This window comes from Sebastes umbrosus, chromosome 8 (genome assembly GCF_015220745.1).
Source record: "Sebastes umbrosus isolate fSebUmb1 chromosome 8, fSebUmb1.pri, whole genome shotgun sequence".
Lineage (NCBI taxonomy): Eukaryota > Metazoa > Chordata > Actinopteri > Perciformes > Sebastidae > Sebastes > Sebastes umbrosus.
This window is the reverse complement of record NC_051276.1, coordinates 15,790,657-15,812,878: the sequence shown is the minus strand read 5'-3', so window position 1 is coordinate 15,812,878 and position 22,222 is coordinate 15,790,657. Positions and strand designations below refer to the sequence as shown.

General features: G+C 41.3%; 1 protein-coding gene across 1 annotated transcript in view; it reads left to right on the top strand.

Moving 5' to 3' along the window:
- Positions 1-238: 238 nt before the first annotated feature.
- The window catches only part of dnah10 (dynein axonemal heavy chain 10), a 30,466-nt gene continuing 8,482 nt past the window's right edge, over positions 239-22,222 (top strand). Inside the window, exons 1-56 of the mRNA XM_037777834.1 lie at positions 239-467; positions 2,932-3,041; positions 3,187-3,295; positions 3,387-3,502; positions 4,205-4,421; positions 4,726-4,883; positions 5,077-5,307; positions 5,607-5,797; positions 5,952-6,150; positions 6,258-6,452; positions 6,625-6,795; positions 7,223-7,399; positions 7,512-7,664; positions 7,790-7,956; positions 8,044-8,195; positions 8,308-8,472; positions 8,557-8,764; positions 8,884-9,040; positions 9,153-9,632; positions 9,729-9,887; positions 9,984-10,100; positions 10,210-10,312; positions 10,415-10,593; positions 10,675-10,886; positions 11,051-11,207; positions 11,321-11,554; positions 11,634-11,756; positions 11,842-12,075; positions 12,189-12,412; positions 12,508-12,777; positions 12,874-13,057; positions 13,181-13,315; positions 13,640-13,792; positions 13,975-14,163; positions 14,474-14,620; positions 15,275-15,466; positions 15,601-15,719; positions 15,803-15,961; positions 16,041-16,176; positions 16,280-16,402; positions 16,484-16,615; positions 16,745-16,961; positions 17,222-17,341; positions 17,450-17,595; positions 17,685-17,837; positions 17,916-18,176; positions 18,263-18,435; positions 19,134-19,227; positions 19,430-19,597; positions 19,854-20,042; positions 20,602-20,773; positions 20,864-21,067; positions 21,150-21,230; positions 21,390-21,587; positions 21,725-21,886; positions 22,003-22,177. Of these exons, the coding sequence (XP_037633762.1) occupies positions 239-467; positions 2,932-3,041; positions 3,187-3,295; positions 3,387-3,502; positions 4,205-4,421; positions 4,726-4,883; positions 5,077-5,307; positions 5,607-5,797; positions 5,952-6,150; positions 6,258-6,452; positions 6,625-6,795; positions 7,223-7,399; positions 7,512-7,664; positions 7,790-7,956; positions 8,044-8,195; positions 8,308-8,472; positions 8,557-8,764; positions 8,884-9,040; positions 9,153-9,632; positions 9,729-9,887; positions 9,984-10,100; positions 10,210-10,312; positions 10,415-10,593; positions 10,675-10,886; positions 11,051-11,207; positions 11,321-11,554; positions 11,634-11,756; positions 11,842-12,075; positions 12,189-12,412; positions 12,508-12,777; positions 12,874-13,057; positions 13,181-13,315; positions 13,640-13,792; positions 13,975-14,163; positions 14,474-14,620; positions 15,275-15,466; positions 15,601-15,719; positions 15,803-15,961; positions 16,041-16,176; positions 16,280-16,402; positions 16,484-16,615; positions 16,745-16,961; positions 17,222-17,341; positions 17,450-17,595; positions 17,685-17,837; positions 17,916-18,176; positions 18,263-18,435; positions 19,134-19,227; positions 19,430-19,597; positions 19,854-20,042; positions 20,602-20,773; positions 20,864-21,067; positions 21,150-21,230; positions 21,390-21,587; positions 21,725-21,886; positions 22,003-22,177 (9,779 nt within the window). The remainder of the gene's footprint in view (positions 468-2,931; positions 3,042-3,186; positions 3,296-3,386; positions 3,503-4,204; positions 4,422-4,725; positions 4,884-5,076; positions 5,308-5,606; positions 5,798-5,951; positions 6,151-6,257; positions 6,453-6,624; positions 6,796-7,222; positions 7,400-7,511; positions 7,665-7,789; positions 7,957-8,043; positions 8,196-8,307; positions 8,473-8,556; positions 8,765-8,883; positions 9,041-9,152; positions 9,633-9,728; positions 9,888-9,983; positions 10,101-10,209; positions 10,313-10,414; positions 10,594-10,674; positions 10,887-11,050; positions 11,208-11,320; positions 11,555-11,633; positions 11,757-11,841; positions 12,076-12,188; positions 12,413-12,507; positions 12,778-12,873; positions 13,058-13,180; positions 13,316-13,639; positions 13,793-13,974; positions 14,164-14,473; positions 14,621-15,274; positions 15,467-15,600; positions 15,720-15,802; positions 15,962-16,040; positions 16,177-16,279; positions 16,403-16,483; positions 16,616-16,744; positions 16,962-17,221; positions 17,342-17,449; positions 17,596-17,684; positions 17,838-17,915; positions 18,177-18,262; positions 18,436-19,133; positions 19,228-19,429; positions 19,598-19,853; positions 20,043-20,601; positions 20,774-20,863; positions 21,068-21,149; positions 21,231-21,389; positions 21,588-21,724; positions 21,887-22,002; positions 22,178-22,222) is intronic.

Here is a 22,222-nt window from a genome sequence, read left to right as displayed (position 1 = left end):
ATTAATCAAAGAAAAGCTCTTATCGTTCACTTGAAAGAGCCGGCTCTTTGAACCGGCTCGTTCGTGACCGACGCATCACTAGTTGCCATGGAAACGTCAAACTAACTAAACTAACCACAGGTTGTTAAAGCTACGAGCTAACTAAAATTGACAACGTCTCAAAATGGCAGGTAGCTAAACCAGAATGTATTTAATGAAGTTTTTCCAATTCTTCAAACGTTAACTAAAAAGAAGAACTATGGTTCACCACGACGTCCGAGTGGAGTGGATCCGAGAGTGCGTCTGTGCCGGCTTCATGTTACCGGACGGTCACAACTGTTTCGACCGGCTGCTCGGCTGGAGAGATGGAGAACAAGAACAGAAGATTATCCGCTATCTGAACTTTGTCTCTGATGAAGACTCTCCGTCGTGTCTTCTGTTCTTCAAAACCATCAGAGAGGAAGAAGTTGAAGTTGAAATTGAAGTCGGTAAGTAAGTTGGTAAAGGTGTAAGTTATCCCCGTTTAGTGCCTCTCATGGAGCTGTTAGCTTACATCCGGGTCACCTAGGTCACTTTGCCGTCAGTGCCAACCAAAGACTGGATGTCTCTCAACTCTCTCCACTTAAACCAGGGGTCAGCGACCTTTACTATCAAAAGAGACATTTTAGGCCAAATAATAATAAAAAATCTTTCTGGAGCTGCAAAACATTTGAGCATTGTGATGAAGGTAACACAGTTTATAGTCTAAGTATATAGTATATAAGTATAATGCAGTGAGGGCCAAAGTACAAATGTACTAATATTAGGGCCACATTGAGGGAAAAAGCATCTGAGATTTACAGAATAAAGTCGTAACTTTACGAGAAAAAAATTCTTAATATTATGAGTATAAAGTCATAACTTTAAGAGAAAAAAAGTTGTAATATTACGAAAATAAAGTCATAACTTACGAGAAAAAAAGAAATAACATTTAATATTTTGACTTTATTCTCCTAATATTACGACTTTTTATCTCGTAATATTATGACTTTATTCTCGTAATATTATGACTTTATTCTCGTAATATTATGACTTTGTTCTCGTAATATTATGACTTTATTTTCGAAATCTCAGATTTTTTTTCCTTAATGTGGCCCTAATATTCCGTCGTACCATAGACCTACAACAATGATAGATAAAAATGTAAACAAAAAACAGTTATTCATTTCCACACATTTTAAAAAAAAAAATCCACAAGGAGCCACAGGAGAGGAGCTAAAGAGACGAATGAGGCTCCGGAGCCGCAGGTTGCAGACCCCTGACTTAAACCCTGATAAAACAGACATTGTTTTAATAGGACCAGACAATTTTACTACAGTGGTTCATCAGTTTATTGGCCCACTTCAATTCAACATCAGTCCTACAGCTAAAAATCTTGGTGTCATCTTTGACCGGAATATGACTTTTGACCAACATGTCACTAAACTTGTCCAGACCTGCTTTCTCCAACTAAGAAACATTGCAAAAATCAGATGCATCTTGTCCTCCACAGATCTTGAACTTTTAATTCACACTTTCATATTCTCCCGTCTAGACTATTGTAATTCCCTCTACACCTGCCTCAGTCAATCTGCTTTAAATTGCCTTCAGGTGGTTTAAAATGCAGCAGCCAGGTTATTAACCAGAACTAGCCGTTGGTCTCACATCAACCCTGTTCTGGCATCCCTCCATCGGCTCACTGTAAAATTCAAAATCAACTTTAAGATCTTGCTAATTACATTTAAGGCACTGCATGACCTCGCCTCCAGTTACATTGCTGATCTCCTTGTTCCATATTCGTCCTGTCGACCACTTCAATCCTCTAATCTCGGCCTTTTATCCATCCCCCGCTTAAACTGCAAAACAAAAGGTGATCGGGCCTTTTCTGTCTTAGCCTCAACTCTCTGGAATCACCTCCCCCACAATCTATCAGAGCTGCTGAATCTCTGGACTGTTTTAAGTGGCTTCTAAAACCCCATCTCTATAGGCAAGCCTTTCTATAGGCCTCATCCACATGTGTGTTTGTCTGTTTTTGTTTGATCTGTTTCTTATTGTTTCTGTGTCAAATTGTAATTTTTCCTCTTTTTTTTTTATTGTTTGATGTTTCTTCTTGTGTGTGAAGCACTTTGTAATGGTGTGTTTTAAAAGGTGCTATATAAATAAAGCTTTACTTACTTACTAACTCTAAAAGATAATTATCTAACTTGACCGGTGTTATGTCAAAGTCTGTTACCCCGTCGAATACAGTGTGCCCTAGTAACCATAATACACAAGAGGCACAAACTGGGGCTAGCGACGATGTAGCCCAGCCAACATTTGTATGTGGGGCCCGTGTGGGTAGTAAATGGGCTGAAAAATGGGCCCTATATGGGATTGTCCATTGGTTCCATAATGACCCCATGCCAATTGCCTTTGTGGGTTTCGTGCAAGAGTACACTGGGTGTTATATGGGCCCGAACTGGGCAACATAAACCAAATCCCATCTCGGCCCCAGGTTTAAGTTCTATGTGGGAACTACATGGTCTAAAATATGGGTTGTAAGTGGCTTTGTCCACAGTTCCTATGTTGGCCCCATGCACTAATTTCCCAGTAGTGACCCAACTAGGACCCACACAGGTAGCCCACATGTCCATGTGTCCATGTGGGACCAACTTAGTTGACCCAAGCGGGCCCCATTTGTGTTACCCATTCTGAGCCCATGCACTAATTTCCCATTAGTGACCCACCTAGACTTACTTAGTTGATCCATGTGCGCCCCAGATAAGATGCCCATTTTGGGCCCATACCCACTTGGTACCCAGGTACCCCAAGCATAACCTATGTGGGGCCCATATAACCATGTTGGCTGGTAGAAGGTGAGCAAAGGCAAGTTTAGTGCTGTATTTTTATTTTGTTAGCATTATGGACATCTAACTACAATGTTCATAACCACAGAAAGGAGGAAAGATGGAGAGTCTTCAGATCCTGACAAGAAGTCCTTGACTCAAAGTGGAGCAGAGATAACCTCAGAGTCAGAGGAGACACATGAAGAAAGTCCCAGCTATGTGAGATCAAACTTTAATTCCAACCTTCTTGTGGAAATTGCTTTCAAATGGTGGCTATGTTTGAAATCATTTATTTGTGTCTTTTTGATGGAGAGGAAGAAAATGTGTAGCTCTAACTAACCTATTTCTGGTTTTGTGTTTTCAGAGGATTGAGGTTGAAGTGGTCTATCACATTGAGCTTCATGTGTCAATAAACGAATACCCAGAGAGATTTTTGAAATCCAGAGTGTTCTACTTCCTCAGGAACACAAAGGGTGAGCAGACGAATCAGTATCATTACAATAAAGCATGTTCATTCATCAATTGCACATACAAATTAAATATTGTTATTTGTGTTTTAAATAGAGACCATTGTTGAACCACTGGACATGAATGAGGCCTGCAAGCTGATGCCCAGGCTATTAGACATTGGCATGCACAGTGGACATCCCCTTCATGTGCTGCAGAGCAAACTTGCCAATGTAAGTAAAATGAAAACAACAAACAACCAGCAGCAACCACTAATACACTGGCTGCCCATTGGTTTTAGGATTGATTTCAAGATTTTATTTATTACTTTTAAAGCCCTTCATGGCCTGGCCCCAGAACCTATATCTGAGCTGTTGTCCCTTTACCAACCAGTGAGCAGCCTGAGATCCTCAGGCAGGAACCCGCTGACTGTTCACACCTCACACTTAAAAACTAAAGGGGACCGAGTGTTTGCTGTTAGAGCTCCTCGGCTGTGGAAGGACCTGCCTGAGGAGCTCCGGTTTGCGACATCAGTATCTTGTTTTAAACCACGCTGAAAGACTTATCTATATCGAAAGGCTTTCCTATGATATTTTAAAATATTTTCTTAACTATTGATTTGCACTGTACGTTGTTCTTGATGTTAAGAATAGGGTGCAGTGTAGTCATTCATTGTTTTAAGTTTATCCCTCTTTCTCATTGATTAATTGTGATTATTGTTGTGTTTTGTGTGTTTGTTGTAAAGCACTTTGTAACGTGTGTTTTGATAAGTGCTATATAAATAAACTTTATTATTAATAAAGTTTATAACAGTCAGACAAAAACTTAATGTAGCAACAACAGAAAAACTGTCACCATCAATCATGTATATCAAAAACTGCAGATTTTCTGAATAAAGGATACTCAATGCATATTTTCACTGTGTTTCTTGTCAGGTGTACATACCCTTGATTACTGCCCACCAGATGAAGATAACTGGTGCAGGTTATGAAAGCGGGGCAGCTTCTCCTCAGGAGGAGACCAGTGGAGAGGGAGAAAAGGAGAGTCCAGCGATGTCAAGTGGGCAGTTGACGATTCGTGACGAGTTGCTCAACAGAACGTACAAGTATTTGGGCATGGTCAACACAACTCTCCAACACCTTAAGATTCAAGGTTTGATTTACCAGACAAGGGCTTATTATTTTAAGTTTAAGGAATTTATGAATAATTGACTATTAAAAAACAAGTAAATGTTTTATTGAATTTTATTGAACATGAAAAGACTTTGTTTACTGTAAGCTTGTGAAGAATGTCCTCTTGCAACAGGAAATAGAACAGCTTTTGCAGGAGAACATAAAGTGCACATGAACATCAGTTCAGAGTTGGTAATTAGAGAAAAAAAACAAGCCTTAAAATGTACTGCTCTGCTCATTTCATAACAAAGAGTACAATCTAAAGATCAGTCTCTTTGTCGCAGATGAGACTATGCTGCACATCCCTGAGCTAGACCTGGAGCAGGAGGTGGATGTACTGCTGTCTAATCCAGAGATGGTAGAGAAGTTGGAGCAGTGTGTGATGAACTGGCAGACTCAGATTACCATTGTTATTGAGGTGCAGCGAAACAAAAAGCCACAGGTTTGTGACTCTCCCTATATTTTCAACCCAAGGATTTGGGGTCAAGCACAGCATTGATATGTATAGTTGCTGCTGAAATATTACCTGGAAATGAAATCCTTGTCAGCTCAAAATTAAATTATTAAGTAGAAGAAAGCATATAACATAAATGGTGATATCCATAGACAAACATTCAGTTTTCATTCTCCTTCAGGCACCTGGCCCTTTGGCAGAGATCACTTTTTGGCAGGAGCGTGCTTCCATCCTGAATGCTCTGAGTGAGCAACTCAAACAGCCTGTTGTAAAGAAGATCTTGGAGGTGATGACCAAAGCAGATCCAGCCATCGTACAGACCCTGGAAGAAGCATTTGCTGAACTCACTAAATACCGCTCGGAGTCGGACAGTAATTTACGCTTCCTCAGGACCCTGGAAAGACACTTCGTTGTGAGCTGCACTTTTTATTTTTATTTTTTATTTTTTGGGGGGCGGGGAGGACTAAATTTACATTGTTTTCATTCTTTTTCAAAGTAATAGCCAATGAAGGAAAAGAAAAGTGATAATACTAATAATAATCATAATCTTAGTCAAACCACATAGAAAACGACATAGAAACAGACAACACAAACGACAAAAAACGTTCAAGAGTTACAAAAACACACTTGCCAAGAGTATTTGTTGAGACTACAGAATTGTTTTACTATCCTCGCCTTCACTTCTATCAAAGTTACCATTGTCTTTTGTAGAATCTGGGTACTGGAGCAAATCTTGGTGTGATCCTGGAGACCATCCCTCCTCTGATGAGCAGCCTACAAATTGTGTGGATGATCTCTTGCCACTATAACACAAATGAGCTTATGGTCCCTCTAATGGAGCGTATTGCCTGGCAGCTGTGTGAACGTGTGACTCAAGTAATTGATGTCCACATGCTTTTCAGGTATGTGTGGATACATTTAAATTTTACATTTTAGGTTGAGTAACTATATTTTATAATGTAAATATTGGTCAATAGTAGTCAGTCAGAAGCCTTTATTCAAATAGGTTGTTTTGTGTTTGCAATATAACTTAACAATGTGCCGTGCCTTTGACAGAGATAAGAGGGAAGTGGCCAAATCCAAGGTGCGTGATGCTAAGAAGGTCCTGGACCAGTGGAAGTCATCCTACTTTGAGATGCGTGCTGAACTTGAAGAATCGGGCAAGTATCAACGCTGGGAGTTTGACCGTAAGAGACTGTTTGAGAGGTCTGATTACATGGCTTCTGTCTGCCAGGACCACTACAACGTTTTGCAGGTCTGTGTACATACACTTCATAAATACCGACCATTCACTCAATAACTAAACACGAGAATGTGTTAAGAGCAACTCAGGTTTTTGAAAGGGTTCTTCCTGATTTGCAGATTTTGGAGGAGTTCCATAACATCTTTGGTCCGGAGCTAAAAGGTGTGACCGGTGACCCAAAGCGCATTGATGAAGTGCTGTGCAGAGTGAATGGTCTGGTTTTGCCCATTGAAGATGTCAGTTTTAACCCTTTCAACATCAGTAAGATAAGCAGCTGGAAAAGGATCATGCGAGTCTTCGACCTTACGGTTCAGGTGAGTTCAGGGCATCTGGAATGCACAAGTTGTTAAAATATATGTTCTGGACTTAAATTGTTCTTAATTTAAAAGTGTGGTAGGATCAATGTGCTTGTCAGTTTGCACCAAATACAGTTGCATCGTTTTCTCAGTTATCAAGCTGATTCACTTCTCACGTGTGTCTGCTCAGGCTATTGAGGGAGAGGCCATCAACTTCATTGATCAGTCTTTTAAGACACTGCGCTCTTCAGCTGCTGCCTTCGACATGCTCCTGAAATTCAGACACATCCGCTCCAGAGAGGCCATGAACAACCATTTGATGAGGAAGTTTAATGACATCCTGGCTCAGTACTGCAAAGAGGTACCATACTGTGTGAAATCAAGAAAAAGTGACGACTTTATGTGATAATATCAGATCAACACAAAGCTTCAGTTGAGGAACAGTGAGTTCAAGCATTTGTTTTGCAAAGTGACTTATATTGTAAGCAAGGGTGCAAACTTAATTGACTTGCGGTGCGATACTTGCGATGTACTGCATTGCAACTAACTGTATTTAGTAATTACCTATGACATTTATTCTATTTAACTTTGATACATAAAGGTTCAGTTTATTAATCCAAATAAAACCTGGAACTTACACTATACAACTGAAGAGTTGCGGCTGGTAACTAAACAATATTTCATGTTGTGCTGCTGCGCCAGTTTATCATTATAATTTTGAATATAGTGATCATGGTCTGCCACAAACACTTTTATAGAATGCCTCAAAAGTATTTTTTTTGTCGTAGTTGGACAGCATAAAGGAAATCTTTGAGGCGGAGAAGAACAAACCACCATTAGATAAGAATGAGCCTCCTGTGGCAGGAGCCATCAGATGGGTCCGATCTCTTTTCCATCGCATCAAATACAGCATCCTTCCCATCCTGAAAGTGCCGGAGATGCTAAAGAGTGAACAGGGAAAAGTGGTGAGTTATTTCACTGTTGCACAGCTGTATAAGTCAGTGTAAATATTAATGTGTTTTGACACCAAAATGTTATTGAAAGCCTTTTTTGTGACTTTTGCTGCATTCTGCTCAGGCCAAGAGTAGGTACGTGGAAATGGCAATGCAGTTCAAGGACTATCAGATTAAGAAGTATGAGAACTGGCTGGCTGAGACAGAATGCAACTTGCCATTGCTAATGAAAAAATCCCTGTTGGTCATTAGTACCAGTGGAAACCAAGTAGAAATGGTATGTATCTCTCGTTATTTAATTACTTCTGCCACTGTATCTGTTACTCAATGTTGTGCAAAATACAGATACGGTAACTATCTCTCAAATTCCTTGCATTTGTTTTGATTTTTTTTCATTTCAAGGATGTCCCACCAACTGACATCAACCTACCGAGGGGTGTGCGATACCTTGTGAACTTTGCTCCAGAGATCATGGAAATCATTTCTGAGACAAACAACCTAATGTCACTGGGCTACACTGTGCCTGATCTGGTTCAAACTGTTGCTCTACAGGACCGCAAAATCATCAGGTAATGATAATCACCAGTGACTGAATACCAGACTACAAAACCACTGATGTAATCTCTGGCCTGACCTTATTTCAACCTTGGTTTTAGGTATGTGAAAGATCTGAACAACCTTGTCGACCGCTACCACTTTGTAATGGACAGCCTGAGTGGGGCACAGTTCATCATGCTGGCTCAACAGATCAAAACGGTCAAAAACAGGATGCATTTTGGATGTAAAAGACTCATCTGGAATTCTTTGGGTATGATGCCTACAGACGCTGAAATGTCTCTTTAGTCCGATTCATGCACACTTGTGGTCTGATGGAATTAGTATCGTAAAATTTAAATCAGATAATATGTGTTTGGCTTTAGGCATCACCGACTTCATCGACCGAGGCGTTCAGGCTGTCTCTAAGTTTGAGTCAGTCGTCAGTCAGGTTCAGAAGAATGAGAGGGACATTGAGTCCAAGTTACAATCCATGGTGACAGCCAACTTACTGAAATGTCCAGTCCCAGATAGATCCAACGACTTACCAAGTAGGATATTATTTATTGGCTATAATCATTATATTATAAGAAGTCAAACGTATTTCCATTGACTTAATTGCATGTTTTTTCAAGGTATCAAGGAGTTCTGTGAACATATTGAGCGAGAACGGGCCAAGACTGTGAATTTGCTGAGTAGGAAGTACGCAGACATTGGACCCCTCATCACTAAGACAGAAAATTTGATCATGGGAACCAGCAGCGGCAAAGCCAAATGTATGGCAGATTATTACGTGTACTGGGAACGCAAGGTGCTGGACTCCCTTATAAAGATGGTACTGAGGTAATTACATGATGTTTATGGTTTTGAAGTTATCTACTTTATGAGCAGTAATTATCACTACAGTACAATCAACCTGTCTCAACCACTGTAACATCCTTCTTGTTGACTTTCACATGTAGGAGCACCCAGGCCTTCAACATGGTACTGAGGGGAAATACCGCTCTCTTCCAAATTGATGCCATCCTGTCGGCCCCAAAGATTGTGTTGCAGCCCCAAAGCAATGAGATCTACTGGCTGTTTATGCAGTGTATCAGAGACTGTATAGAGAGCAGCAAGGTAGGATCATCATGATTCTCTTATGTACCACTGCATTTAAAAATAAATAAATATTAATAATAATGTAACACTGACGATGTGACTTGTTTCTGCCCATATTGTTGTGTTTCAGCAATTTGTGCGCTGGATGCATGGGACTAGCATTGAATGCCCTCCACAACGTGTGGGTGGCGAAGATGAGGTGGTGACAATTAGCTTCCACACTGACGTGTGGCAGCATCCTCAGATAAATGAGAGCGCCATGACAGTGTCCCAGAACATCCAGCGGCTGCTCATCTCCGTGGATCAGTATCTCCTCTACTGGAAACGCTATCGGCCCCTTTGGGAAAAGAACAAAACCATTGTCAATGAAAAGTTTGCTGCAAGAAAACCATCCTGTGTCATGTATGATGATAAGCTGCAGTTCCTTTCTCGTATCAATCAGGAGGTGAGGCTTGAGCCTCTGTTTAAGAATGAGCACGTCATCCGTCTAAACCTGGAGCCTCTGGCTAACACGGTGCAGGAGACGGCTGAGTCCTGGATCAGTTCACTAGGTCACCTGCTCAACAAGCCTGCTAAAGAGGACCTGTTCAACTTGAGAGCTGAACTCAAGGTATTGAATCATGCTACATTGTGTCATGTGTTTTTTATAGTCACTTTTCTTTGTTTTTTATCTGTGATTTATCCTTGTGGTTATTTTATACGGCAGCAACTCTCTGAGGAGCTGAAACAGAAGCCTGCCACTTTTGAAGTCCTGAAGTCTGTCCTTGGCACCATCTCAGACATCAGGGACATGTCTCTAGATGTGGAGATGAGATTCACTGATATCAAAGAAAGATACAGAACACTGGCCATGTACAAAGTGGAGGTACTGTGTGTTTAATGTTAAATTACTGCCCATTGAAAGCACAATTTGATATTGTTTCCCTTGTTGAACGTCTTGTGTTCTATTTTTTATGTGTAGGTCGGAGAGGAGGAACTGGAGCTGGTGGCCAATATTGTCCCGATGTGGGATGACCTGTTTGCAGAATCCAGACAAGTGGATCAAAGTCTGACAGATGTCAAGAAATCATTTACTCAGGTAATACATCAAACCCACACAATCTGCTTAAACCCAAAATGAAAAGTATAGTCTTTTAGAAATTTAAATTTACAGTTCTCTTCCTATTCTCCCTCCCTTACTCTCAAAGACTACACAGGTGAATACTGAGGAGTTCAGGCAGGAGTTGTCTATCTTTGCTGAAAGCTTCAACATGTATGGTCCTGGAGCTGTGGGAGATGATTTGGAGAAAGGTACTTGAACCCTGCCTTCAGTTGTTATATCCAGAGCAATAATATATTGTTTCATTTTGAAATGTAGTGGACGAACCAGTCTCTCTCTTTTGTTCTTTGCAGGACTGACCATTATGGTAACGTATGAGGCAGACCTTGCCAATATGGTGGCAGAACGGCAGAAGTTAGCTAATGCTGAGAAGCTGTTGGACCTGCCAATCACTGTGTACCCAGAGGTCATCAGCATGCAGAAGGACATGAATGGGTTGAGACAGATATATGGTGTCTATAAAGCTCAGAAGGTCAGATGTGGTTGCATATTGGGACACATGACACATAATTCTGGTCAACATGTTTTTTCAACATGTGTTTACATCTTTTAGGATGCAAAGACAGAGTGGTCTCAGACGTTGTGGGTAGATTTAAACATCCAGCTGCTAAAGGACGGTGTTGAGGGTTTCATCAAAAACTTGAGGCAGCTGCCCAAAGATGTGCGGGCCCTACCTGTGGCCCTCTTCCTAGAAGGACGCATGAAGGAGTTCAGAGAGTCTCTGCCTCTTCTGCTGGACCTGAAGAATGAGGCCCTCAGAAAAAGGTCAGTCTGCAGATTGACATCAGAACCTAACTGGAGTTAATCGTGACACCGAAAAAAAAATGAGAGTAGAGTATGAAATATTGAAAATGTACGTTGACCAGGATATAAATATGATGAGTATGACGACATCAAATGAACATGTGTTCTTATATTTCGGGCCACAGACACTGGGAGGGACTGATGGAGAGGACCGGCACCAGCTTTGAGATGAATCCTGAAAGCTTCACTCTGGAAAACATGTTTACTATGGAGTTGCACAAACACGCAAATGTCATAAGTGACATTGTCACCTCTGCTGTAAAAGAGCTCAGTATTGAGAAGGCAAGCTTTCGTCCTTGTGAATTATCTCAAACTGTATCAGTTTATCAGTGAAATCAGAAATACTTACAAAACACGTGATTCCTGTGTGTGCGTTTGTGTGTGTGTGCTTCCAGGGAGTGAAGGAGGTGGTTGAGACCTGGGAGAACATGAAGTTCAGTGTGCTGCCCTATTTTAAAGGCACCCAGGAACGTGGTTTTATTCTGGGTGCAGTGGATGAGATCCTGCAGAATGTAGACAACGATACCATGAACTTACAGAGCATGGGGGGCAGCCGTTTTGTTGGACCTTTCCTTGACACCATACAACAATGGGAGAAAGACCTGTCCCTCATCAGTGAGACCATAGAGGTCAGTGAGAGCGGCCAAATCCCCCATCAGACTTGAGCTGATCCATAAAGTCCCTACTGAAAAGATATTTCTTGCACAGGTATCGTTGCTGGTACAAAGAAAATGGATGTACCTGGAGAGCATATTCATCGGTGGAGACATTGGCTCGCAGTTACCTGAGGAAGCCAAGAAATTTGATATCATTGACAAAAAGTTCAAAGAAGTGAGTGTTGCCATAATATTATCCTGATTAGTACTCTGTTACTGGACATCTCAAAATGATATTGTCTTCTTCATTTTTTGTGTAGATAATGAGTGACACAGTGAAAGGTCCAAACATTAAGCGGTGTTGCCTGATTCCGAACCGGCTAACAGAACTACAGGCCCTGAGTGATGGTCTGGAGAGGTGCCAGAAGAGTCTTAATGACTACCTGGACTCAAAGCGGAATGCGTTTCCTCGCTTCTTCTTCATCTCTGATGATGAACTGCTCAGCATTCTGGGGAGTAGCGACCCTGCCTGCGTCCAGGAGCACATAATCAAGGTATCACGCCACTATAGACAAAGCAGGAGGGATAGGATAGGAATGAATAGGATCATTGTTTGCCATGTGTGTGAAACATTTGTTAGATATTTTTCTTTTCTTTGTTCCACAAGATGTATGACAACATAGCATCTCTGAGGTTTGATGTGGAAAGCAGTGGGGAGACAGTAGCTGCAGCCATGGTGTCTGCTGAGGGTGAGGTGATGGAGCTGAGGAAGCCCGTCCCGGTGGAAGGCAGGGTGGAGGAGTGGATGACGGGAGTACTACTGGAGATGAGGAGGACTAATAGAGTCATCACCAAGGAAGCAATCTTCTACTACTGTAAAGACAGCAGCAGGTGTGTGTAGATATTACATGTGTGTGTGAGCAATTATGCCAGCGTCTGTGTGTGCAAATGAGCCACAGTAAATGTGTCTTTCCCATGTCTCTCAGGGTGGATTGGATGTTGCTGTACCAGGGCATGATGGTGCTGGCTGCCAATCAAGTGTGGTGGACCTGGGAGGTAGAGGATGTCTTTAAAAATGTGAAGAAAGGAGAGAAGCACGCACTCAAGAAGTATGCTGAGAAAATGCACCAGCAGATTGATCAGCTGGTGAAACGCATTACACAACCCATGAACAGAAATGACAGACGAAAGATAAACACTGTGCTTATCATCGATGTCCATGCAAGAGACATCGTAGACAACTTTGTACTAAACAGGTACACCTTTACCAGTTTTTCTATCACACATGACAGTATAACTCGTGTGTTTGAAGGTGAAACTTAAATGAAATACAATTTTAATCCTCTTTCCAGTATAATGGACGCACGAGAGTTTGAGTGGGAAAGCCAGCTCAGATTCTACTGGGTCCGGGAACATGACGAACTGTTTGTGCGTCAGTGCAGCGCTTCGTTCTCTTACGGCTACGAATACATGGGGTTGAACGGTCGATTGGTTATAACCCCGCTGACAGATCGTATCTACCTCACCCTCACGCAGGTCTGGGAAGCTTTGCAAATTTGTATCACCCAACACCCAAGCAGAAACTTGTAAATTGTTCTGTCAGCTTGTTTTGACAACATGATCTGTGTATGTGGGTGCTTTTTTTTATTTGTGATGCAGGCCCTCTCCATGTACCTGGGTGGAGCTCCTGCTGGACCGGCTGGTACAGGAAAGACAGAGTCCACCAAAGATCTGGCCAAGGCTTTAGGCCTGCTCTGTGTGGTCACAAACTGCGGTGAGGGCATGGACTACATGGTAAGAAGCCTGCACTTGAAGAGCTACTACTATCTATATCTTAGCACCATAAACCTGTTCAGTGACCTTTCCAGAGAAAGGACATCCATTTGTTCAGATACAGATTGTCCATTAGATTTGTATAAAATGTGTGTGTGTGTGTGTGTGTGTGTGTGTGTGGGTGGAGGAGGCAGGTGAGTTTCATGGGGCCTATTTAAACAGGCTCTTATTGAGCCAAACTTTACTCTGTTGCACTCTCTGCTGGACAAAGCAGCCACTCTCTGTTTTTTTTTTTTTATTTGTCACTAGCTTTTTTCCTTGAACCCCTTCCCTCTCTGTGTGCAGGCTATGGGTAAAATCTTCTCTGGCCTCGCCCAGTGTGGAGCGTGGGGATGCTTTGACGAGTTCAATCGCATCGATGCATCAGTTTTGTCAGTCATCTCCTCACAAATCCAGACTATCCGCAATGCTCTCATTCTGCACCTTAAAAGGTTTCAGGTAAGTCTGTAGTAAGTAGCATGAAGAACCAGTTATGAATACATGGAAAATAATTCCAGTTTTCATATAAACTTATGGATATTTCACAAATAAGGTTATTTCACTTGAATAATGAGGTTGATAGCTTGTTGTTGTTGACCTTTATTCCCCCTAAACCACCTCCGTCTCACTATGCACATCAGTTTGAAGGGCAAGAAATCAGCCTGGACGACCGCATGGGGATTTTCATCACCATGAACCCAGGTTATGCAGGACGCACAGAGCTGCCAGAGTCAGTCAAAGCCCTCTTCAGGCCTGTGGTGGTCATTGTGCCCGACCTGCAGCAGATTTGTGAGATCATGCTCTTCTCTGAGGGCTTCCTACTGGCCAAGGTGAGAGACGCAGTTACAAAGCACAAATTACTTTGCTACTATTTAGCTGATGCTCTCATCCTGGGCAGTGTATAATGAACACCATGTATATAAAATAATACTATAATGTACAAGATTTATTTTCTCAGGTAATTCGGAAATGCAAGGAAAATTTGAAATTAATTACTTGACATTTTTCTGATATTTTTAAGCGGAGAAAGACAATTTTTCATATCAACATAGAAATATTTAACTCCACTGCAAACTGCTTGCTGCTACACATGTCAGTGTCTTATTTAGGACTTCATCTCTACACTTTTGTTCAATTCAGGTGCTGGCAAAGAAGATGACAGTACTGTATAAGCTGGCACGTGAGCAGCTGTCCAAGCAGTTTCATTATGACTTTGGCCTGCGAGCTCTGAAGTCTGTCTTAGTGATGGCAGGAGAGCTGAAGAGAGACTCACCAGACCTCAGTGAGGTATAGACCAAACAACATTTTTCATGTTTTATTTTCATATAGTGAATAGAAAACTTCTAATTTTTGCTTACATACAATATGGATCTAAGGAGTTATTTATTTGTTATCCCTCAGGTATAGACTGGTGATTGACAGCTGTTGGGATAATGTTGGGAATGTGTTTAGATGAGGTCTATTTAGAGTCTAACCAGCATCTTGCAACAAGAAATGTTGCAGATATTACAGTGAAAATAAGTAAGCAATACGTCTGATATTATAGTACTTTATTACAAGTTTTACTGCTCCTTGTTGTCAGTTTATTTGAAGTAGGGACTGAAGTCTGTCTTAAAAACTAACTAGTAAAATCACCACACTCAGCCCCATGTGCATATCTACCATAATAAACTTTTTTTTTTTTTTTTTTTAAAGATCCATAGATTTCAGAAACATTAAAAGAGAAAACTACTTCGAGGTCACACACATTTAAAATTGTGGTTGGGTGGGTGATTTTAGGTGAAAAACAAATTGGTTAATTTGATCTGACAGATTTTCAATCTTGAAAATATTTTCCTCTTTAATCCTTGTGAACATACTAATTTTGTTCTTGAAAGGCTTTGTAATGCTTTATGGTCTTTTGTCATTTGTCAATGTTATTTCCGTCTTTCCTTTCTGCAGGATGTGGTGCTGATGCGTGCTCTCAGGGACATGAACCTGCCCAAGTTTGTGTTTGAGGACGTGCCCCTGTTCCTCGGGCTGATCTCAGATCTGTTCCCTGGGCTGGACTGCCCTCGTGTTCGCTATCCCAACTTCAATGATGCCGTGGAAGACAGCCTGCAAGAGAACAAATATGTTATGCTGTCTAACCAAGTGATTAACCAGATTCTTTGAGATACAGGCTTTCCTACACAACTTAAAGATTGTTGAGTTACAGTGGCAAAGATTTAGTTACAGCATGTGAGTGTTTACATATTACAGATTCTTTGTGCTGTCTGTGGTTTCAGGTTGATAAAGTGGTGCAGATGTATGAGACAATGATGACCAGGCACACTACTATGGTTGTGGGCCCAACAGGTGGAGGGAAATCGGTTGTGATCAGCACATTATGTCAAGCTCAGACCAAGTCAGTTTACATCACCTTGGTTTACACCACCTTCCTGATGTTTTGTGTGGACAATAGTGACATTTATTTTATCTCATCATCAGAATGGGATTTCAAACCAAGATGTATCCCCTAAACCCTAAAGCCATGAGTGTCATTGAACTTTACGGTGTTCTGGACCCTGACACTCGAGACTGGACTGATGGGATCTTATCAAACATCTTCCGTGACATCAACAAGCCGACGGAGAAAAAAGAGCGGAGGTAAAAAACAGACAAACAGTTGATAAAGATGTGCAATGTGATGTCCTTTGTCCATTCAAACATGAACTCTGACACACAGGTACATCCTGTTCGATGGCGATGTGGACGCTCTGTGGGTCGAGAATATGAACTCAGTGATGGATGACAACAAGATCCTCACTCTAGCCAATGGAGAGCGGATCCGTTTGCAGAATCACTGCGCCCTACTGTTCGAGGTTTGTCAGAATTTCCAAATGGCTGTCAGCAGAATACCTTTCTGTACACTTTTCTGCCAAGCATCTTTCAGAGCAATAATGTAAGGAAACTTCACCATCACAGGTTGGAGATCTGCAGTATGCTTCCCCTGCTACTGTTTCCCGCTGTGGGATGGTTTTTGTTGACCCCAAAAACCTGCGATACACCCCATTCTGGCAGAGATGGATGACCGACAGACCTGACGGGGTATGAGAAAAAAGATATACACTACGTAACAGGTGTACTCATAATTTGCTAATTTCTCAACACTTTTTTTTTTTTTTCTAGGAGCAAAAAGTGCTCAACGAACTGTTTGAGAAATATGTGCACAGCTCTATTGAGATGATATTGGACGGTATTGTTGATGGCAAACAGGGCCAGAAACTGAAGACTGTTGTCCCTCAGACAGATCTAAACATGGTAGGTTAATCTCATCCATCTCAAATGTACTCAAGTATCAGTATCTTGTTGTATTTATGCATGAAGATTAGTATAATCCATTATTCAGACTGCTTGGATGAATTGTGCATGCGTTGGCTGTGTGTTCAGGTGACTCAGCTGTGCTTGACACTGGATGCGCTGCTTGGGAGTGAGAGCAGCAGTGCTGAAGTCCTGGAGTGTTACTTCCTGGAGGCTCTGTACTGCTCGCTGGGGGCCACATTGCTGGAGAGCGGCAGGATCAAGTTTGATGAGTTCATCAAAAGGCTTTCCTGTTTAACCGCAGGGCATGATGAGAAAGCCCTGGCTGGGCCTGGTGAGATACCAGGTAAAGAGCAAACATGAATTATCAAGATTATGGCGTTTTTAATATGCCTTAGTAGGTTCAGTTTGTGGGTAACATTAAATATTGCAGACAATGCTGAAAATTCATGAAAAAGATTTTTCTTTGGTTTTAGGTTGAATGAGTAAATATCACAATGAAAACAAAAATGTTTACTTTTTGACAATTTTATTCAAGTTGAAGTGCCTCTTATTATGTCACTCTTCTATCTCATTATCAATAACATAGTGTCTGCATCCATACAGGATACCTCCCGACTCTCTATGATTTCCATTTTGATGGAACAAAGGAGAAGTGGGTTCCCTGGAGTTCCCTGGTCACCAAATACGTCCACAACCCTGAAATGAAGTTTGCTGATATTCTAGGTAAAGGTCAATTCTGTGAGCTGTGATGCAAGGACAAATCAAGCGTCCTGCATACGAGCCAAGCTCCTTCTGCCACTTTGATTCCCTCATCCTCCGTCTTTGCTTTAGTGCCAACTGTCGACACCACGAGGACCAACTGGATCCTGGAACAGATGGTGAAGATAAAGAGGCCGGTGCTTCTGGTTGGAGAGGCTGGCACATTCAAAACTGCCACCATTCATAACTTCCTGAAGAACCTCAATGCAGATACAAGGGTCAGTTTACCATCTAACCATGCATGTTGTGCACATTTGTTATGTCACTTGAGTTTAAATTCTTTACATGTCTTCCCTTCTGTTTCTAGATTACTCTGATCATCAACTTGTCATCCCGAACAACTTCAATGGACCTGCAGAGGAACCTGGAGGCCAATGTGGAGAAAAGGACCAAAGAGATCTACGGGCCTACTATGGGGAAGAGACTGCTGGTCTTTATGGATGACATGAATATGCCAAAGGTTTTTGCTCCAACCACGACTCTTATCTCTTTCACTGTGACAACGCTTGTATGTTTGACATTATTGTTGCTCGTCCAGGTGGATAGCTACGGCACACAACAGCCCATCGCACTTCTGAAGCTGTTATTGGACCGAGGAGGCATATATGACAGAGGGAAGGATCTGAACTACAAAATCCTCAAGGACCTTGGTTTTATTGCAGCCATGGGAAAGGCAGGAGGTGGGAGGAACGAGGTGGATCCCCGCTTCATCTCGCTCTTCAGTGTCTTCAGCATCCCCTTCCCTGCACTGGAGTCCCTTCACCATATCTATGCTTCCATTATCAAAGGCCACACCAGAGTGGGTATCTCTTTCCCACATAAATCAATGCATATTAGAATCTCAATCATCCACTCAGATTTAATATACTTGGTCAAATATTTTAGGGATTTGAAGACACCATCCAGCAGGTCTGTGATAAAGTCACCCTCTGCACGCTGGAACTGTACAACAACATCATCAAAGATCTGCCACCCACTCCGTCCAAGTTCCACTACATCTTCAACCAGAGGGACCTGTCAAGAGTCTTCAATGGACTGACCCTCACCAAACCCGACAGGTCGGATCTACTGTAGCACATTCACTCTATTATTACATTAACAGAGTTAGAAGTTGCAGTTAGAAGCAAGGTTATAATAGTTTTGAATTTTCAATTAGTTTTTATTTTACTTTTGTTTTGACTTTTCGATTTCAGTTTAGTTTCAGTTTTTCAGAAAGGTTTAGTTTTAGTTTTTATATTTAATTTTACAGTAGTTTTAGTTAGTGTTTTTGTTAGGGCCAGCTATAATGTCTCAGAGGTATGTAGTTATATACATAAAAAAAATACATGGTTGGAGAACTGTGTAGGAATGGCCAAAATGTTTAATGTTTAATCTTCGTGCTTTATTGAAGCAATTGTGGCATAGCCTATCTCCTAAATGTCCGTTCAAGTTCTGTGGATAAATGTCACGAGAATTGATGGAAATTCATGCTGTCTCCTTTTTTTTGGTAGTCATATATTATAGCTAAAAAAAACTAAAAGTGAAATGAATTTACATTCATTTTTATTTTATTTGTATTAGTTTCTTACCCAGGTATAATATTATCAGTTTAGTTTGACTTTTTCTGAAAGGATATAGTTTTTATTTAGTTTCAGTTTACTAAAATATGTTTTACTGATTATTTTCATTTTAATTTCACTTTTAGTTTACTATAATAACCCTGGTTAGAAGTCTATGTTTTTAAATGTATTAGCTTTGCCTGTTTTCTCTCTAACAGGTTTTTGACTGTCACCCAATTTGTGCGTGTCTGGAGAAATGAGTGCCTGAGAATCTTCCATGACAGACTCATTGATGAAACTGACAAAGCCTTGGTAATAATTATTAACAACAGTTGTAGATATTAACTGTAGACTCTCCTTTGTATTGACGGCAGAGACAAATACCATATGTGTAATTGTTCCTCCAACTGTAATTACAAATGTAGGCTCATCTACCGTATAATGAATAGTTTTGTAGTGTTGTATTTCAGCTGTCAAATGTACCCAGTGTTTTGTTTTTGTTTTTTGCCACCAGGTCCAAGGCCACATAAAGAACCTAATTGAGGAGCATTTCAAGCCAGACGTGGAGGCAGTCATAAGGGACCCAATTCTTTTTGGAGACTACATGACAGCCCTCAGAGAGACTGAATTAAGGGTCTATGAGGACATACAGGACTACGATGCGTCAAAAGCCCTGTTTCAGGTATTTTCAAGTTATTAATTGTACGATATAATATACTTTTAGGGAAATTTATCCTGGACTCAAATAATGCACGACTGATATGACACATGACATGTCTTCTTATCATATAGCTGCCTTCAATTGCGATGGGTGGTCTCAGTCTAATATTAATTTTGGAATATAATAGTATAATAATATGACAATGTGTTATAATTATTTACTGCCATTTTCTGTCTTTAATCATACTGAAAGACCACTGGGTTTTTGCGTTCCGCAGGAAATTCTCGAGGAATACAATGAGAGCCAGTCGATGATGAATCTAGTCCTGTTCGATGATGCTCTGGAACATCTGACCCGCGTGCACCGCATCATCCGCATCCCTCGCGGCCATGCACTGCTCGTCGGCGTGGGGGGCTCTGGCAAGCAGTCCCTCACCAAGCTCGCTGCATTCACTGCTGGCTGTGAGGTTGTAAAACACAAGAATCATGTGGTGAAGGGCGAACGATTCTCAATGACGAACAGATGTCAAACATTTATTTCACAGATGTAAAAGATAAAAGTCATACTTGTTACAATTACACTTAAGGCGGAGCAAATAGACTTTTTATTAACATGTTCACTACTAGACACCACATGTGTCATGTCAAGCAATGGGGGAATATGTGCACAAGATACAAGACATCTAAAATATGTCCATTTACTTCTGTAAGTAATGTAATGTGGCATCTTAGTTTTGAATAGTTGACTCATACCTTCAGTGAAGCATTGGAACAAGAAGATTTTGAATAAAGTTATAGGTGACTCTGTCTTCCAATGTGGAAACAGATGTCTTCTAACTTTAAAGCTGCTAAAGGAAAAATTTAAAATTAGGGTTTGAAAGGTTAAGCAGCATTCAACTACTGTATACCTGTAATCTTTTTAAAAGTGTCTCTTAACTCTGATTTCTATGTTGTAAAACATCACATATAGAGAAATATTTGCAAAGAAATCTCCAGCATCTACTAATGGGACCTGTTTTTCCCCAGGTGTTCGAGATAACACTCAGCAGAGGATACAGTGAGTCAAACTTCCGTGATGACCTGAAAGCGCTGTACTTGAAGCTCGGCATTGAAAATAAGAAGACAGTGTTCCTCTTTACTGATGCCCATGTTGCCGAGGAAGGCTTCTTGGAGCTCATTAACAACATGCTCACCTCAGGTTGGATATCACTCTAACCTCCTGGCTCACTCTACATTTATGTTTCTTAAAAGCTGCAGCTGTAGTACTGATTGTGCTCTGTCTTTATAGGCATAGTTCCTGCATTGTTCCCTGATGATGAGAAGGAGTCCATTATTAACCAGCTTCGTGATGAAGCTCTTACGATGGGAGAAGGTCCTTCTAAAGAGAGTGTGTGGCGGTACTTTGTCAACAAGAGCGCCAACAATCTACACATTGTATTAGGCATGTCTCCAGTGGGAGACACCCTGAGGACACGCTGCAGGAACTTCCCAGGTGAAATGCGGTGTCAGGCTTCACTTGGTTTTATAATAATTTCTGATTTTATTTCACTAACTGTGTGTACTTTTTACCTCAGGACTGATGAACAACACTGTGATAGACTGGTTCCTGCCATGGCCTCCACAGGCGTTACTTGCAGTGGCTCAGTCTTTCCTTGGTGTGTAATGACACTTATTTATATCTTTTTTTAAATGCATTTGTTATGGAAAAGTTCATTTGAATTTACTTTATGTAAATGAACTGTAACGAGACATACAGATAGAATATTATCCCTATATTTTGAGAATTTCTTTATGTTATTTATTCTTTTCTACAGGTGAAAGTCCAATGATTCCCGAGGCACACTCGGCAGCAGTGGTAGCTCATGTATGCATGGTCCATAGCTCTGTGGATGACTACAGCAAGCTGTTCCAGCAGAAACTCAGACGTTGTAACCATGTTACTCCAAAGAACTACTTGGACTTCATTAGCACCTACTCTAGCCTCTTGAAGGAAAAGGACCAAGATATTCTGGGTGAGAAGATGGAAGATTTTATAAATGATGTGCCTCTGTGTGTAGGGTTAGACTGGTGCCACATGGCTACTGTGCATTAATATATTTGTGATTATTTGAGAGACTTTGTTTTGCTAACTTGTTCTCCTCCGTTCCAGCTCAGTGCAAGCGTCTAGAGGGAGGTTTGGATAAACTGAAGGAGGCCAGCAAGCAGCTGGCTGAGCTGAATATCAAGCTGGCAGAGCAGAAGGTGATCCTCGCGGAAAAGTCCATAGCTTGTGAGGCCCTGCTGAATGAGATCGCCACGAACACGACTGTAGGTCAGTGAATACCTGCATCTCTTCACTCAGGATTATGATAAACACAGTGTGCTGTAGGCTTCGGAAACTAAACACAGCCGTTACAAACCACTCATCAATAACGTTTCCTTTTCTAGCGGAGGAGAAAAAGACCCTGGCTGAAGACAAAGCCAAAGAGATTGAAGAGCAGAACAAAGTGATAGCTGTTGAGAAGCAAGACGCTGAAAGCTCGCTGGCTGAGGCTTTGCCGGCATTAGAGGCAGCCCGCCGCGCCCTGCAAGACCTGGAGAAATCTGATGTCACAGAGATCCGGTAAACTCTCCTCCTTAGACAGAGCATCGTTTTCATTCTGTTGAA